This window comes from Carassius gibelio, chromosome B2, assembly GCF_023724105.1.
Source record: "Carassius gibelio isolate Cgi1373 ecotype wild population from Czech Republic chromosome B2, carGib1.2-hapl.c, whole genome shotgun sequence".
NCBI lineage: Eukaryota > Metazoa > Chordata > Actinopteri > Cypriniformes > Cyprinidae > Carassius > Carassius gibelio.
The window spans coordinates 29,565,035-29,582,081 of record NC_068397.1 but is presented as its reverse complement, the minus strand read 5'-3'; the positions used below and the strand labels follow the sequence as shown (position 1 = coordinate 29,582,081).

Here is a 17,047-nt window from a genome sequence, read left to right as displayed (position 1 = left end):
AAATCTAGTATATTGAACAGTATTATTTCAAAAGATCAAATAGAATTAAATGTATTTATTTATTTTTCAATCTCTGAAAGTTTTATGGTAATCTAAAATCAAATGTGTTTAATTCTGTTTTATCAAAAGACCAAGTAAAATTCGATTTTTTTTTCTAAAATTCTAGTCTAGTACATTCAATTCTATTATTTCAAAATATCAAGGATTTTTTATGTTGTTTGTTTGTTTAAAGATTTTTTATCTTTTCAAAAATTCTAAAATGTAGTACCTTGCACAAAAAATGGTTTGATTGTTGTTTATTTATTATTTTGGAATATCTGGACTTTTATCTTGTTCACTGAACTTTGCTATTTCAAAATATCAAGGAAAATTATTATTGTTATTGTTATTTTTCAAGCTGTGGAAGTTCTAAAAATCTAAAATCTATTCTATTGAACTCAGTTTTTTCAAAGGATCAAATAAAATGTTATGTTTTTCATGTGACCTCCTTTTAAAAGCAATCTTTGAACACTGTTGACCCGGCGCTGGCGCTGACAGATGCCGCCCACTTTCATGTTTGTATGAAGTTGTGGAATGAGAGCAGTAGTGGGACCTTTCTAAAGCTCAACACACAGGCAATTATTCTCACAAGTGGTTCAGGGACCTTTACAGGTGCTTCACAAACGCCTGCATCAGCAGATGCTCAGTGCAACAGGGAACACACACGACTGCAATGCTAATGCCTCCGCTCTGACCTGCTTTCTTTGTTTTGCCTAAATCATTCCATCATTACTGTTCTCTTTCTGTCTCCGAAAAATAACTCAGTTTGAGGGATGCTTGGCTCGTTAGTGTTAACTAATGAACTGAGGCTGGGATTTGGGGGTCCCAAACCTGGATTACACCAATGAGAGAAAACACGAAAGTTACTTTTTAAAAGTTTTTTTTTTTTTTTGGCCCTTTCAGAAAGTAAACTTACTGAAAACAATTTTTCACCTCTTACAAGGTGTTTTCACAGGTAGATTTTTTCCCTTGTGCTTTAATAAAGATTTCCAATCTAAAATGAACATGCCTTATGAGGTGGAAATTACATGTTATGAATTACTCTTTGCTTTTTCATAACATTTTATGAATTGTAAATGAAAGCAGTTAAATATGGAATAATATGACATGATTACAGCTTGGTCAAATGATATTTTCCTATTTTATCTCTCATGTTTTATCCAAAGCTCTTTACTTACACATCTTTGTAACAGTGTTATGTTAGTATCATTGAGATACTTGAGTTAGATTTTTTTTTTTTTTTTGCATATTTTAATTTTATTGCATATATATTGTTATGTTTGGTGTATTTTAAATGCTTTATGAGTGTACATTTAGGCGTATTAAATTTTTTGAGTACTCTGTGTCTTGTACTATGACCTGGACTTGGCAAAGCATGCAGCAGAATACAAATGACTGAAGAAGCGTTAATAATCAAGAGTGATGAACTGTTATTTGTCCTGTGATTTTCTTTGTCTTTGTTCTCCCCTGTCCTCGTTTTTCTTGGATACTGACCAGCTGTTACAGTGTGTGTTGAGTAACCTTGGCATGGTTCGTGTCGGTAAACGTTTTGTACTCCAGAGGAGGAACATTTATTCAATTAGATCGTGTTGAAGTCCTCTGGAAATCGTGCCTTGCTTTGAAATGGCTGGGTCACAATTGGCTTACTAAAGCAGTGTTTTACCATTATTTATATACTATTGCACATGTTATTAATATTTGAATTAGCTTTTATTTTTCATACTTTCAGTTTTTATTTTATTTTATTTTATTTTAATTTAATTTAATTTAATTTAATTTAATTTAATTTAATTTAATTTAATTTAATTTGGAAACTGTAGTGATACAACTTAAACTAAATGACAATTAGATAATTAAATTAATTAAATGACAATTAGATAAAAACAATAATTGTATATTTGAATTTATTTCAACCTTATTTCAAAAAACATAAATGTTTAAATAGTTTCAGCTTTAGTTAATGATAATAACCCTGGTTTAAAGAACTGACATGAGACTATACATTAGTGCATTTCTACCGAAAGTGCTTGAGATGAAAAAACTTTGTCATTTTCTTTACATCTCTGTCTTTTATTTCTTGTCTCTGCAGTACAAGCAAGTGGAGCAGTACATGTCCTTCCACAAACTCCCAGCAGATTTCCGACAGAAAATCCACGATTACTATGAGCACCGTTACCAGGGCAAGATGTTTGATGAAGAAAGCATCCTAGAGGAGCTGAACGATCCGCTCAGAGAGGTGTGTGTGTGAGTGTGTGTGTTTGCAAAGGTCTGTCTATGTCTGTAAACATCTGTGGAAAAATCTCCCAGAAGGCCGTGCAGTTGTTGCAGAGCTTTCCAGAACAATGAAAGGATGCTGAAGCGGGAACGGCTTCCAAACTCATTCGTGTCACAGTAAACAGCTAAATCCCTCTGTGAATGCCTTCCAGCTTTCCTGCACTGAATGTAACATTAATGTGATGCTTTGTAGCTGAATTACACCAAGAAATGTCCGGGTCACATTTCACCTCATAATCAAATTATATATAACGTTACGACAATTACATATGCATTTCAACAAATATTAGGCTATAATATACTATAAAAACTATATAGTTTTTTTCCAGTTCAAATTGTTTATTATAATTATTATTACAAATCTTCCAGATAAATAGTTTTTTATACAAGCATAAATGAAATTCAGTAAAAAATATTGTAGGATACAAAATAAGTTTTTTTCCCCCCATGCTAATTATTATTATCATCATCAAGATTTTTATATATTAATAATAGTAATTTTTCTGGACTTTTTAAATATAATTTTTTATTTTATTTTTTTACGAATAAACATGTTTATTTAAATATCATTGTATATAGTGTATACTATACACTATTATGTACTATAATAAGTATTTATATTTTTTGTTTATTATTATTATTATTATTATTATTTTTAAATAATTACAAAAGATATTAGGCTATAAAATACTATAATAATAAGTTAAATTTTCTCTATGCAAATTCATGTTAATATTATTATTATTATTATTATTATTATTATATTTCAGGTAAAATGTATATTTTATAAAAGCATAAATTAAATGCAGTGCAATAAATGCCAGGCTATAATATACTATAATAATAAGTTTCATTTTCTCTATGAAAATGATGATGATGGTTAAATATTTATTCACTTATTATTAAATTTCAAGATTTTTATTAGCAAATTATTATTATTATTAACAATAACATATTTTAAAACAATATTAAATAATATATATTTTAAAATAATATAAAACTAACACAGAGGAAAGGCTTTGAGACGAAATGTTTGTCTTTTCCCATCAACGATGAATGTAAGATAAAACTAAAAAAGAAGACAGTTTTTGTTAGTGTGGTTCCTATACAAAATAATATTAAATTAAATAACACATTATTTATTACCCAAACATTACTTGACAGTTATGATGTGATTCACCCTTATGTTTGTGTATAAGAGATGCATCTCACCCTCTGGACTTCTTTCCATCGTTTCCTTCGCCGTCAGGAAATCGTGAACTTCAATTGTCGTAAGCTGGTGGCCTCCATGCCCCTGTTCGCCAACGCCGAGCCCAACTTTGTGACCGCCATGCTGACGAAGCTCCGTTTCGAGGTCTTCCAACCAGGCGACTACATCGTCCGTGAGGGCACCATCGGCAAGAAGATGTACTTCATCCAGCACGGCGTGGTGAACGTGATCACCAAAGGAACGGTGGGCTTGAAGCTCTCCGACGGCTCCTACTTCGGAGGTACGATGCTCTCAAATTAACCTCGTAAATTAGATGGGAATTAAACCATCACTTTACTTAATTAAACTCTTCAAATCCTTATTGAACCCCATAACATCTGAAATCATTTAAGCTTCTATTTTAGTACTTTACACGTATCGACGGTAATGAATTGAACTTTAACGGCATTCAAAAACATTTTTTACTTTTACTCCTGCATCTGATCCGGTTAGACCTTAGATTTAAAAGTTTAAATTTAATCTCTTGTTATTCTCTAACCATTTAACAGGCTACTTGTATTTTCTCAATATTTAAAGGCAACCAAACTGCACCCAACTGAACAGAATTCCCCCCCCCCCCCAAACATTCCCTGAAAGATATTCCCGTCCCAAATCTGTTCAAGTAAACAGAGAAATGTTTTGAATGCACCACAGTTTTTAGTCTTCAGGAAGTGTTTTACTTCTGAACATCAAATTTGCATGAGAGACGGGAATTTAATATTAAAATGATATGCTTTCCAGTGTCATCAGGGAATCAGTGTCATCTCAAGATGAAGTTCACACTGAGAATGAGAACTATAACTTTTACTATATTCACAACACTCACTGCACAACGCTTGTTATCCGAAGTGTGCATTGCAGTTATTTAGAAACAGTCGGATGATTTTGATTGGCTGTTGATGTTTTTATCATTTATCAGCTCTGAAAGTGATTCGACATGTCTTTCTTCTGTGCCGTTGTTGTGTTATGGTGTGAACTTGCTATTCTCTTATAAGAAATGGTGGTTAGTTATTGTTATAGTTGTTGTTAAGGTGCAAAAATTTCTTACTTTACACAGAAATTTTGTGTGAGGGTGGAAATTTTTCTATGCAGATTTTGCAGCAGATTTAAGTCTGTCAATGGCACTAAAATGGTATGACCTTCAGGGTTATTATTGTTGATCAAAATTAAAACCTAACATAAAAATTATAAATAATAATAATAATATTTTTGGTACTTGAAAAAAAAAAAAACTTCAGCTGGGATAAAATATTTAAATTATTATTTTTTTATTTCTTTTTATTTAATTTCATCTATTTGCAAAGGCAACATTTCTCATATTTATCACATTTAATATGATGTACTAAAACTAAAACTGAAAATGCATAAAATAAAACACACACACACACACACACATACATATATATATATATATAGTTAAAATAAAAGAAAATAAATTTCAACTGAAATAAAATATTAAAAAACACAAAACAATAACTATATAGACAATGCCATAAATAAATAAATACAAGTGAAACTAATGCTATTTAATAAAAATTGCGCAACTTTACACAAATGAATAAAACTCACCGTTAATATTGTATATTAAAGATATTGGAAATTCATTAGAAACATGAGAAAATATCTACTTCGTCGAATATACAGCTAAACCAAAATATACAGCTTTCAAAATGCAAGGCGGGTTTTAATCCCCAAATATCAAGCGTTAGCTACATCTCTTCCAACGTGTAACTCGTCGTGAGCGCTTTGATGCAGCCATTTAATGTAATTAAAAGTAATAATTAAAATAATTAAATGGCATCATTTTAAGTTTTTCTAGAGAAGGGCCGCACGGCCATTATGGGTTTTAAAGGGTTAACATTAGAATAGTGAGCTGAAGTTGCAATTGTATAAGTTAACGCTGCTAACCTAGCTACAAAAACTTAGCTTATGCTGACTGAGTGGCTAGTGCAGTAGGTGTCAATCTGACAGACTTTATAATAATGACAACGATTATGTTATCTTATTATAATATTCATTCATTTAGGTAACGTTAAATCATCACACTATCCTCCTGCACCAGCTCTGATTAACACTCCCTCCCTGTTAATCATGTTAGCTAGGCTAGTCACCTCTCCTCCATGTGCTATTTTCACCTGTTTTTGCAAAATGTCGTCAGGTACTGTAGGCTTGGAAACTGAAGCTACAGCACTAAACATGTCGGTTATTTTTGCACATGTTGACTCTTTATTTTTGTGGCCCGCACTTATCCACACCCCCCTTGCCCTTGCGCTTTTGTTTCTATCTCTGAGCCACTGACTGCATCTCAGACAAGAAACAGAGGAGGAGGGGGCGGAGCCTGTTAACAGATGATTGGTCCAGCCCAGTGTCAGTATGGAAAATGAACCAATGGGCCGCTGTCCCTGCATCCTCTGGAAAGTGAGCTGTGATGGTTGTGAGCTGACGGAGAGATCCAGAGAGAGAGCGTGTGATGCTGAGGAGAGGAACACGATCCCTCTGCAGTCTTAAACCCACATGAGTCAGCCGATCTCAGCTGCAGAGGGCAGGAGGCTCTGGAAGAGGTCAAAGACAAACTGATGTCTTGTGTAGCCTGAGATCAAGGGAGAAAAGAGAGAAGCCGCCTGATCGTGTGTGTAGAAGGATCAGTCTCAGTATTACCACGGGAAAAATGTGCTGCTGTTTTCATAGCTAAAACTTAGTGAAGTTCTCAGCTGCGGTGTTTCTTTTTTAATTCAATTTGGCAAAATAAAAACAGACACCCATTGTTACCATGCAGTAAGGGATATCAAATGGATGTAAAACTTCACCTCAGTCAAATAAAAGGACAATTATATTTTTAATAAAATGTTGACATTATTTTCACTTTAAGGGAAAAAGACAGATTTAATGTTATTGACCCTTTATGCAAATTATAGATCTAAAAAATATAAAAATGCACCTATAAATTTAATAGAAATAAATATATTTTGAATAAAACAAAAACATGATTTTTGTATTTTTGCATTATTTTCAGGACAAGTAAGCACATTTCCCTCCAAATTCTCATGACCATTTTGTAAAATCATTTGTAAAATGTATATACTATAATATTAAGAAGGTAGATAATAGAAAACATCACAAACATGTTTACATTAAATCTATTGAAAAAAAATCTTCTTTTTTATATACATATATTTCTTTTCTATTTTCACGTAAATTTTTGTTCAAATTAATTTTATATGTGTGATTTTGACATTTTTGATTAATTGGTTGAATTTATTGATTTTAGTGTGTTAAATTTAGTTTTAGTTTAAATTATTTTAGTAAAACTACTGTTCATCTAAAAGAAAATCAGAAAAAAAACGGAACAAGCTGAAATAGAATGAATTCCATTGAATTTTCTATTTAACAATTACTTTTTTTTTTTTTTAAGTAACATGAATTTTTTTAATGGTTTTAGTTTTAGTCGATTGTAATTGCCCTGATTTGCTCTCCATTTTTTGAGAGACTTTTCTTCATTGCAGTAGCATTTATGTACAGTATGTGTTAATGGATTTTAAAGGTGTATAATCAGAAGAAAGAACTAATTAGTTGCAAGTTATGTTTTGTGATCATGTGTTTGTCCACACATGAGTTTGTTTGTGTGTGTGTGTGTGTGTGTGTGTTCACCTTTATGTTCGTACGTGTGATTGTGGATTTAATTTACTGCCTTTGGTTTGATGAATGACCCGGCTCTGGATGAACGCCGCTGGATGACTAAGTTCTCTAAAACGAACCAAGGCTTCGAAGGTTGTGAATTGGATTTTCTGGACTGATTTGGAGTGCAGACAGGGAAATGAACTGAACACACAGAGGACCCTGATGGATGGGTCACGACTTAATACACAGAATGACACACAACATGTACGATGATTGACGTGTATTATCTTCAGAGGCTGTTATGGGTCATTTCTCTCCCATGCTGAGGAGCTAGATGTTTCATGGTTGTGTTTCAATATCATATGGGTTGAATTTAATCTCAAGGAACCAGTGTGTGATCTTCTAAATATAGACACAAAGTAACCTTGCACATTCACCATGAAACAAGGTCATATATATATATATATATATATATATATATATATATATATATATATATATATATATATATGCACATATGACGTATGCAGACAGTATTACAGTCAAAAGTTTGGAATATTTTTTTTTAATGTTTTTGAAAGAAATCTTTGCTCACAAAGGCTGCATTTGTTTTGATAAAAATACAGTAAATATTATTATTCAAATCAAATGCTTTCTATTAAAAAATTTTTTTAATATATTTTTGTGATTCAAAGTTGATTTTTCAGCATCATTACTCCAGTCTTCAGTGTTACATGATCTTCAGAAATCATTCTAATGCTGATTTAATTTTTTTTTAATAAATAAAAAAATATTCTAATAGAATAACAGAATAGAAAACAGTTATTTTACAATGTAATAATATTTCACAATATTACAGTTTTATCCCCCCCCCCCCCCTCCCAAATAATGGCAGACTTGGTATAGAAAAATTACATTTACAAAAAATTAATTGCAACTATTTATCTTACAATTCTGACTTTTTCCTCACAGTTGGCAAGTTTATATCTCGCAATTCTGACTTTAATATTTTTTTGCAACGGTTATTTTATATTATGCAAATCTGTCTTTATAATCCTATAATTCTAAGAAAAAAGTCAGAATTAAGAGGAAAATATCATATTTGCAAGAAACAAGTCAGAATTGTGATTTTATATCACACATTTATTACTTTATTCCTAGTAATTATGAGTTTATGTCTTGCAATTTTGATAAAAAAGTAAGAATTGTAAGATAAAAAGTTGCAATACCATTTTTTTTCCAGTGGCAGAAGTAGGCTTCAATATAGCCTTGGTGAGCAAACTTTTTTATTTTTCTGTTGAACACAAAATACAATTTTGCAGGGGGTTTGTTAATACAATGAAAGTCAATGCGTTTGGGTGACGAAAGTTCTTGAAAATATATTTTCGTGTTCCACAGAAGAAAGAAAGTGACAAGGAGGGAAGTGAGTCATAGCAGAATATCAATTTAAAACAGGATACAGGAAAGTATTTTAACACTGAAATAATTACACCCTCCATTTTTAAGTCCCGAGAGCTCAATAAAGCAGGAATACATTCACCACTTTGTAATAAGCATTCAAATCACATACTTTTGAATGAAGTCTGATAAAGTTTAATTACTTTCCGCAAGGCAGATATTTTAATTCACACCCTGTTCAATAGAGGACTCTTCAGGGTTTCAGTTTTCGAGCAATTTAAAAACACTCGGCGTCTAGAAAAGGTCACAAAGTTCCCTTCCCCAAGAGAACGGCAATATCAAGATGTTATTTAATCATTCCGGTGCTCTTGAATCTTAAATGTGTGTGTTATTTCTCTCCGTCAGAGATCTGTCTGCTGACGCGGGGCCGTCGTACGGCGAGTGTGCGAGCGGATACCTACTGTCGCCTGTATTCGCTCTCCGTGGATAATTTTAATGAGGTTTTGGAGGAGTATCCCATGATGAGGAGGGCTTTTGAGACTGTAGCCATTGACCGACTGGACCGGTTGGGTAAGCAAAACTTTAATGCCTTAAAGGATTATTCAAGGTTAGAGGGTTTGTTCACCCAAAAAATTTAATTATGTAATTAATAACTCACCCTCATGTCGTTCCAAACCATGAGACCTCATCTCTGAGACACAGTTTAAGATATTTTAGATTTAGTCTGAGAGCTCTCAGTCCCTCCATTGAAGCTGTGTGTACTACGGTATACTGTCCATGACCAGAAAGGTAAGAAAAACATCATCAAAGTAGTCCATGTGACATCAGAGGGTCAGTTAGAATTTTTTGAAGCATCGAAAATACATTTTGGTCCAAAGATAGCAAAAATGACGACTTTATTCAGCATTGTCTTCTCTTCCAGTTGCATCGGTTTTCGGATCACCAGTAGTTCTTTCGGACAGTTCGATTTAATAAACCAGTTGAAGAAAACGGTTCACCAGTTCTTTTGCGCTCGACGTAATGGCATCATTTGCGATGATTGCCCCTGATTTAAGCCTTCAGTTTACCCGCGCTCATAACATTAGCACAGGATCAGTTCAGAATCAATCACCAAAAGAATCAGTTCGGTTCAGACGCTTGGCTCGGTGTTCATCTTCAGTTCTGTCTTCACATCAGTTCAGTCTGAGGACTGTTTGAGTGCATGCATTACTCCGGGATATTGGTTTGTTTGAACTCAGAGGCAGTGTCAGCCACATTAAAAAAGTTAACAGCTTAAGTCATTTGTGGATTAATGCGTATTGGAGACGAGAACCGTTTCAAATGATTCAGTTCGATTTGGTGAACTGGTTCAAGAAGATCCGGTTACATCGAATGATTTGTTCGCGAACCGGTGTTCTGTCGATTTGTCCTACGCTGTCAAAATTTCCCACCTCCCACTAAAACAGTGGGTAGTACAATTACACAACGAAAAATGCTACTGTAAAGTTATGGTTTATTAACGTCTACACCTACCACAACCCTAATCATACCCTTACAGTACTGCAAATACAGTAATTATGTGTTATATTCGCGGTTGTAGCTAGAAGGGATACAGCGTCAGGAAACCAACAATAAATATTATTTTCTACCAATTAGATTGCGTTTTTATTAAAGTCTACACCTACACCTACCCCAACCCTAAACCTACCCTTACAGTAATGCAGATACATTAAATATCGTTGTTTAGCATGAGACAAAGGACGCAATATTGATGTGTGCGTGCGCAGTAAACCCGGGTAGGAAAATCTGACAGGGTAGGATAAAATGTCAGGACACCGGATATCACTACACTTGAAAGCGCTCACAACAGACCCGGAAGAGAAGACAATGCTGAATAAAGTCTAAAATATCTTAAACTGTGTTCTGAAGATGAATGGAGGTCTTACGGGTTTGGAACGACTTGAGGGTGAGGGTGAGCTTTATGGATGCTTTCTGTGTCAACATAATATTGACTTGAGTGACTTGATTGAGTTTGAAAAAAACAACCTGTTTGAAAAAAGACCTGTTAACAGTAATGCACTTGTCCTATTAACTTCTAATGTGAATGTTCCTGTGGGTTTAAAAGCAGGAATGTGGAATCGATCTCACGTGTTACAGAAGAACACAGTAGGTACAGTCTCTTAACAGGGTAGCCAGTAGATACTTAAAAAATAAACAGGATAAATAAGTTAAAGGTTAAGTCTTTTATTGCTCAAATCTATCATAGTTTTTAATAAAGATCCTGTGGATTCTGCATAACAACAGGAAAATTGCTCACAGCAGGCGATTTGAAATCTGACTGCGTCTTAAATTCACTGCAGTAAATGTGTTGTTGAAAACAGTGAGTTTATACGAAGGTGGTTATTTAATGGCTGTGCTGAATTAATGCTTTTACAGTGATAAACTTAAAAAGAGCTTCTCATGAAGAGTTTTAGCATACCAAATACACACAGTGAAATGTTATGCCTCAAAATGCATTTTTAAAGAACTTCTGTTAAAGAAATGATTGCGTGACATTAACATTAATAGTCCAGATGGTTGTTGGAAGACTGGTGAACCATCCTGATCCATACCTATTGTTAAATGAGTTGATGTAAAATTGTATAAATCATCGGTTTAAAGTTGGACTCCTGAATATTTCCTTTGTTTATAGAGCAAGTAGTCTGTATTTTTCCTCAGGACTTTTTTTTATTTTTAAATCAAATTTTGTATCAATAAGTAGAACAATAAAAGGTGTTATAGATAGTTTTCTGTTACTTTTAATTATAAGTGTATACATTTGAATATATTTAGTTTTTAAATTGTGATTCAGTATGTTTTCTAAACATATTTTTTTTACTTGAACAAAATATTATTCATATTAATATTAATATTAATGCAATTTCCACATATTACATAATTATGTGAAATTTACATAGTATGGATGAAACTCAGATTTTGTTCATTTTTAGCATCAACATGAAATAAAACTAAAGGATTGCATCAATTAATTCATTATAAATTAAAACAAAATTCTAAAATAATTATTGTATTTTTTTAAATAATATCTCTTACAATAAATTTGTCTGTTAGCATTTTATAGGCTGACAAATGTGGTCAACACAACCATTTAGTTAAAATGGGAGAGTAAATATAATTATTTACTGTCTTACTGCCATGTTGTAAAAAGGAAACAATTTTGATTTTTTTTTTTTTTTTTTTTTTTTTTTTACAATTTGGGAAAATTCTGTACATTTCATGCTATGTAAATGTGATGCAAAAGTGTACTGTACCCATAGAAATTGAAATTTATCTCTCATTGCAGGAAAAAAGAATTCCATCCTTATGAACAAAGTGCAGCACGACTTAAACTCCGGCATCTTAAACAACCACGAGAATGAGATGATCCAAGAGATTGTGAAGTATGACCGCGAGATGGTGAAGCTGATCGACCATCAGCGTCCGCGCGCCATGTCCATGACGCCCTCCATCCCCGGCGGGTTCTTTGCTCCGCCCGGCCAGTCGCAGGCCAGCAGCTCTGCTATCGCTTCTCTACAGCAGGCGGTGGCCATGAGCTTCTGTCCCCAGTTCGGTCCGATGGTGGGTCCCAGCACCATGCAGTCGCCGCGAATGGTCCGACGGTTCCAGGTATTGCAAAACATTGCTAGTCCGGTGACGGTTTCTCCTCAGCAGTCTCAGCTGGGGCTTGGTGTGCTCGCCGGTGTCGCTATGGCCAGTCCGCCGGTTCAAAGCCCGCTAGCGGCGGCGGGTGGACGAACTTTCCAGTACGGGAGCGGCCCGATGGGCGCACGCTCTGGATCTCAGCTGTCACTCATCCAACAGCACATCCCCAGTCACACAGGGCCCAAAGCTACCCAACCCCTGCAACAAATAGGCAACCTGACCCAAGACGCCAGAGCCCTGTCGGCTTCCCAACTCTCCCTGCCACAAGAGGGCGCACCACCTGTTGCTCCCAGCCCACCACCGTCGACCCACGTCTCCTCGACTTCGATCGGCCCACCTCAAGCACCCCATCCTGCCATCCCAGGGCCTTCTGGAGTCCGGAGCGCAGTTCCTCAGAGAATGGCGCTGCCTCACCAGGCGTCCACCGGCGCGGTTGGGAGTTACCCGTCTACACCGCCCCCTACAGGCACTCCACCCGCAGTAGCGGGACCGGACTCCGTTATACGCAAGAAAGATTCAATAGTCAGCCTTCCTGAGTCGGACTTCACCGCTAGATCCCGGCTATCGTCCAACCTCTGACGAGAACTATGAGACTATTTGTGGAACTTTTTGTGAGTCACAGTTTGTTCTTTTTGCTCGAGTCACACGCTCGTAGGGTGGCTTTTCATAGGAACCAAAGGGAGGGCGTTCAGACAGACTTAAGGTTTGGTCACATTTACCGAAATTTTGCAGGCGAAATCGTTCCAATAGGAATCCGTACGATCTGGAGTTTCGCACACAGTTGGTTTTTAAAAATCACTGCGTTGACCAGTTGACGCTGCATGTTTTAAGAGTTCTGTGCTTTATACATCACTCCGCTGTTGACGAATTTCGCTGAAACATCACTAATGTGACCTCACCTTTACTGCTACTAGATTTAACGTCTCGGCTGCGAATAGATTCACGAGGACAGATGCCTCGCTAGTGTAGCTAGTGCCGCCCCTGTACAGCTTCGGATGCCTCTTAATATATTTGTCTTTGCCGTCTCGAGTGAAAGGGAGAAATCCTGTCGTGTGTTACTGTGGTGTTTTCCGTAGAGTTCATACAATGCAATCGAGCGACTAAAAAAAAATCAGGGACTTGCAAGAGATGACAATGAAGAAATTTGACGCTTCGCGGAAGTGTTTTGGGACGTCTCCATTCTTTCTGTATAAGCTCTACTTGTAGCACTCTAATAACTTGTCTTTCACTTTGTTGTAAAATATCTAGAAAAAAAACAACAACTAAAAAGAATTATGGACCGCTGGTCGATCTTATATCTTAATGTAAATAAAAAAGGTAAATAAGGGAAAAAAATATGTTCTAATAGAAAACACACACATTGTATTTACTCGAAAACCAAAGTTGAGCTTGAACACAAGTTTTGGTTGTGTCTGTGTCAACTGAGAAAAACAAGTCAAAGGAAAACGTCCTCTATTTAACTGCCTTGATTCCAAGTTTAGAAGCCATATACATGGTCTGTGTGCGCGTGTGTGTGTATTTGTGCACATTTGCTTATTATTCGTTTAATTTATAAAACTGTTTGATCAAACGGGAGTGTAATGCTTGCATTTTACGTGTTGATAAAGGCAATACTTCACTGCATAGGGATTGCACTGAAAGTCGAGACTTGAATGCAATGGGTCATTTAAATTAGCAGTCAAACCAAAATAAACATGCTGTTTTTTTGTGATCCATGCTGATCTGCACATGCAATATAATTCTGCAATATTCTTGCCCTGCCTTTTATATGAAAGCTTCATATCGCAGCATAAGCAATTTAATCAGTGTTATTCAGAGAATATCCGAAAGCTCATCTGGATAAGGTTGTGCAGCTTTTGCAATGTGTTAAGAAATTTGTCCTCGTTTTCTAAAGTTACATGTATTCTTTGTCACTTTATGTTTGGGGGTCTACGGCAGTAGCACGTTTCGTTGATGGAAACAGGTTTTGTAATGTGTTATTGATTTTTATTTTATTGTTGGGAAGTACTAAAGTCACAATAAATAGAAAAATTCATGAATTTTGAAAAAGGTCAAAGATCAGAGAGGTAGGTTATTTCAGTGCAGACCTTAAAAAATTGTAATATTTGATAAAGAAAATGTATATGATATAAAAATAAAAAAGACAATATTAGCTATATAATGTAATATTATTGTAAAAATATAATATCTTCTATATATATATCTATTTATTTATTCTATATTTTACAGTAAAACAGTGACATTTTTATAACATTGCCCGTTGTGTTAAAAATAGATCCTGATTTGCACAAATTACTGAGTATCTAAACATGCTGCATATTAATGGCCTGTAAACGTAATACAAAGTTTGTGCGTGGGCTCAGTTTGCAGGCCTGTGAGCGTTGGCTGAATCGCTGATTTGTTGATTGCTTGTGAACAGATGTAAACTATTGGGTTGATTTACGAACTTGTCTCTTTACAAGAATGTAGTTGTTTGTTTAATTGTCAACTGCTGCAGATTTTTCTCACTTGAACTTTGAAAAATGTAAATATGATGCTGTTAATTATTTTATGTGCAAAACCAGGCAGTAACATAGGAAAAATGATTTTAGAAAAACAAAAACGAGACTGGTGCATAATGGGTTTTGAATGTATGCCAAGTGGCATTATTGATGTTACCTGAATATTAACAACTGCCATGTAAATAGATCAGTAATAATTCATGCAAAATGGAAACTGTGTATTTGCCGATTATTTGTAGCGATCACGTCCTAAGTATTTTAATCAGATACATCTAGAATGCTTTTATTTTTCTAAGTCTTGTTTCTCTAACGGTGATCCATCTGTCGATTATATTAAGACAAAGCACATTGTGTCCCATTAGCGCCCTTTATAGGACAGGTATCGTCACATTCTCTGGTTGCGTCGGATGATTTTGTGATTGTGGGAGTTGTGGGAGTTGTGCGATTGAAACAGGCAGCTTAATCAATTAAAACAAAAACAAACAAACATTGACAAGATTTCCTTGAAACAACAGTGTATGGATTGACATTGATTTTACAATATACAGTAAGCCTGTATTTACACTGCTGATATGCACAGATCAGATCATGTTGCATGCATGTTTGTGCAAGGGTACAAACACAAGCAATCATATTTGTTTTCCATCTGATCAGGGTGGCTCTGAATCTGAAATGTATCTGATGTGTACGGTAATCTGGTCAACATCTACATAAACATCTAAAATCATCCCTTTATGCTTCACTAAGATTAGTGAATGCATTGGAATTGCACCATTTCCTATTGTGTCTTAAAGGAATAGTTCACCCAAAAAAAAAAAAAAAAAAAAATTGCTGAAGATTTTCTCACCCGTAGGCCACCCAAGATGTTTTTTTTTTCATGTTTCTTTATCAGAACAGAAATGTAGCTTTCCATCACTTGCTCACCAATGGATCCTCTGCAGTGAATGGGTGCCGTCAGAATGAGTCCAACAGTTGATAAAAACATGTGTTTGTAATAAACAAACCCATCATTAATCCATAATTTTTTTTACTTCAAACTGTTGCTTTTGATTCCATAATCTATAATATAGTTTAATTTAATTAAAAAAGTTGTCTTGTCTGAATTAGCAGAGAAATCTGCACGTGCAGATCAAGCACAGTTTGCGAGCCCAAACGGTCCAAAACATTTCTAAACTAATATGTGGGTGGATTTGAATGCGAGAAACAACAGGAGATGGACTTATTCCACTGGAGGAGGCGTCATTATGTTTTGGCCAGAATAATTTATTTTAAAGTTAAAATGCCGTAATGATAGATTTGTCAGAGGATCCACTTTTGAGTAAGTGATATAATGCTACATTTTTCTAAATCTGTTTCAATGAAGAAGCAAACTCATCTATATCTTGAATGGCATGAGGGTATATTTAGGTATATTCACTCAGGTGAATGTAAACATATTAGATCTGTGCATTAGGCTGTGCATTGTAAAGGCAGTACAACACCACATCTACACTGGAAGCATATTTAAAAAACAACAACAACAACAACAACAACAACAACAACAACAACAAAACTAATGAATAAATAACTGGTATAAAATTAACTTGGAACATCACAGATGGGCTTTGAAGTAATGGTCAAACATTTAACCCATGTAAAGCCTGACATTAAATAATAGTCAGAAATTTTGGTGAAAACAATGCAGTTTATTGAACCTTTATTAAATATAAAATTTAAAAAGAATATTAAATCACATTTGATACATAGGGCTTATGTGGCTCATAGAGTATGAAACAGAGACAATATGGAGCTCATTCAACTCTGAAAATGATGATAATGGCTTGTAATGTAAATCAATGAGATCTTAATAACAGTACTTATCTCTCAATAATATGTCTTATAAAGATAATATTTAAATGAATAGTTTGATGATCGAAACATATAATGCAATGCAATGCAATACAATAATGACTGAAAGTTGAACAAATAAACCTTCCTCAAATCATCATATTTGATACTCATAATTTAACATGATTTTTCTAAACAGAATTTTAAAGAATTATAAAAAAGAAGCTAAAAACTATAAATGAGGCGATAAAAGGCATGTGGTAGACTGTGTGCAACAGGTTAACAGCATATAAAATATTACACAGTAAGCTTAATACTGTTAAATACATAGGTTTACATTACTTTTATGCATTTTAGGCAGATGTTTTTAAGATGCATTTAAGATATGCATTTGATCAGATCATGCATTCTGGGAATCAAACCCATGACCTTGGTGTTGCAGCGCCATGCTGTTTGAGCA

General features: G+C 34.6%; 1 protein-coding gene across 1 annotated transcript in view; it reads left to right on the top strand.

The window, feature by feature from the left end:
• Nucleotides 1–15,248, top strand: part of LOC127950537 (potassium/sodium hyperpolarization-activated cyclic nucleotide-gated channel 2-like) — a 49,530-nt gene extending 34,282 nt beyond the window's left edge. The window contains exons 5-8 of the mRNA XM_052547660.1: nt 2,129–2,275; nt 3,563–3,803; nt 8,984–9,148; nt 11,901–15,248. Coding sequence (XP_052403620.1) covers nt 2,129–2,275; nt 3,563–3,803; nt 8,984–9,148; nt 11,901–12,838 — 1,491 coding nt within the window. The 3' untranslated portion in view covers nt 12,839–15,248. The remainder of the gene's footprint in view (nt 1–2,128; nt 2,276–3,562; nt 3,804–8,983; nt 9,149–11,900) is intronic.
• The last annotated feature ends 1,799 nt before the right edge of the window (nt 15,249–17,047 follow it).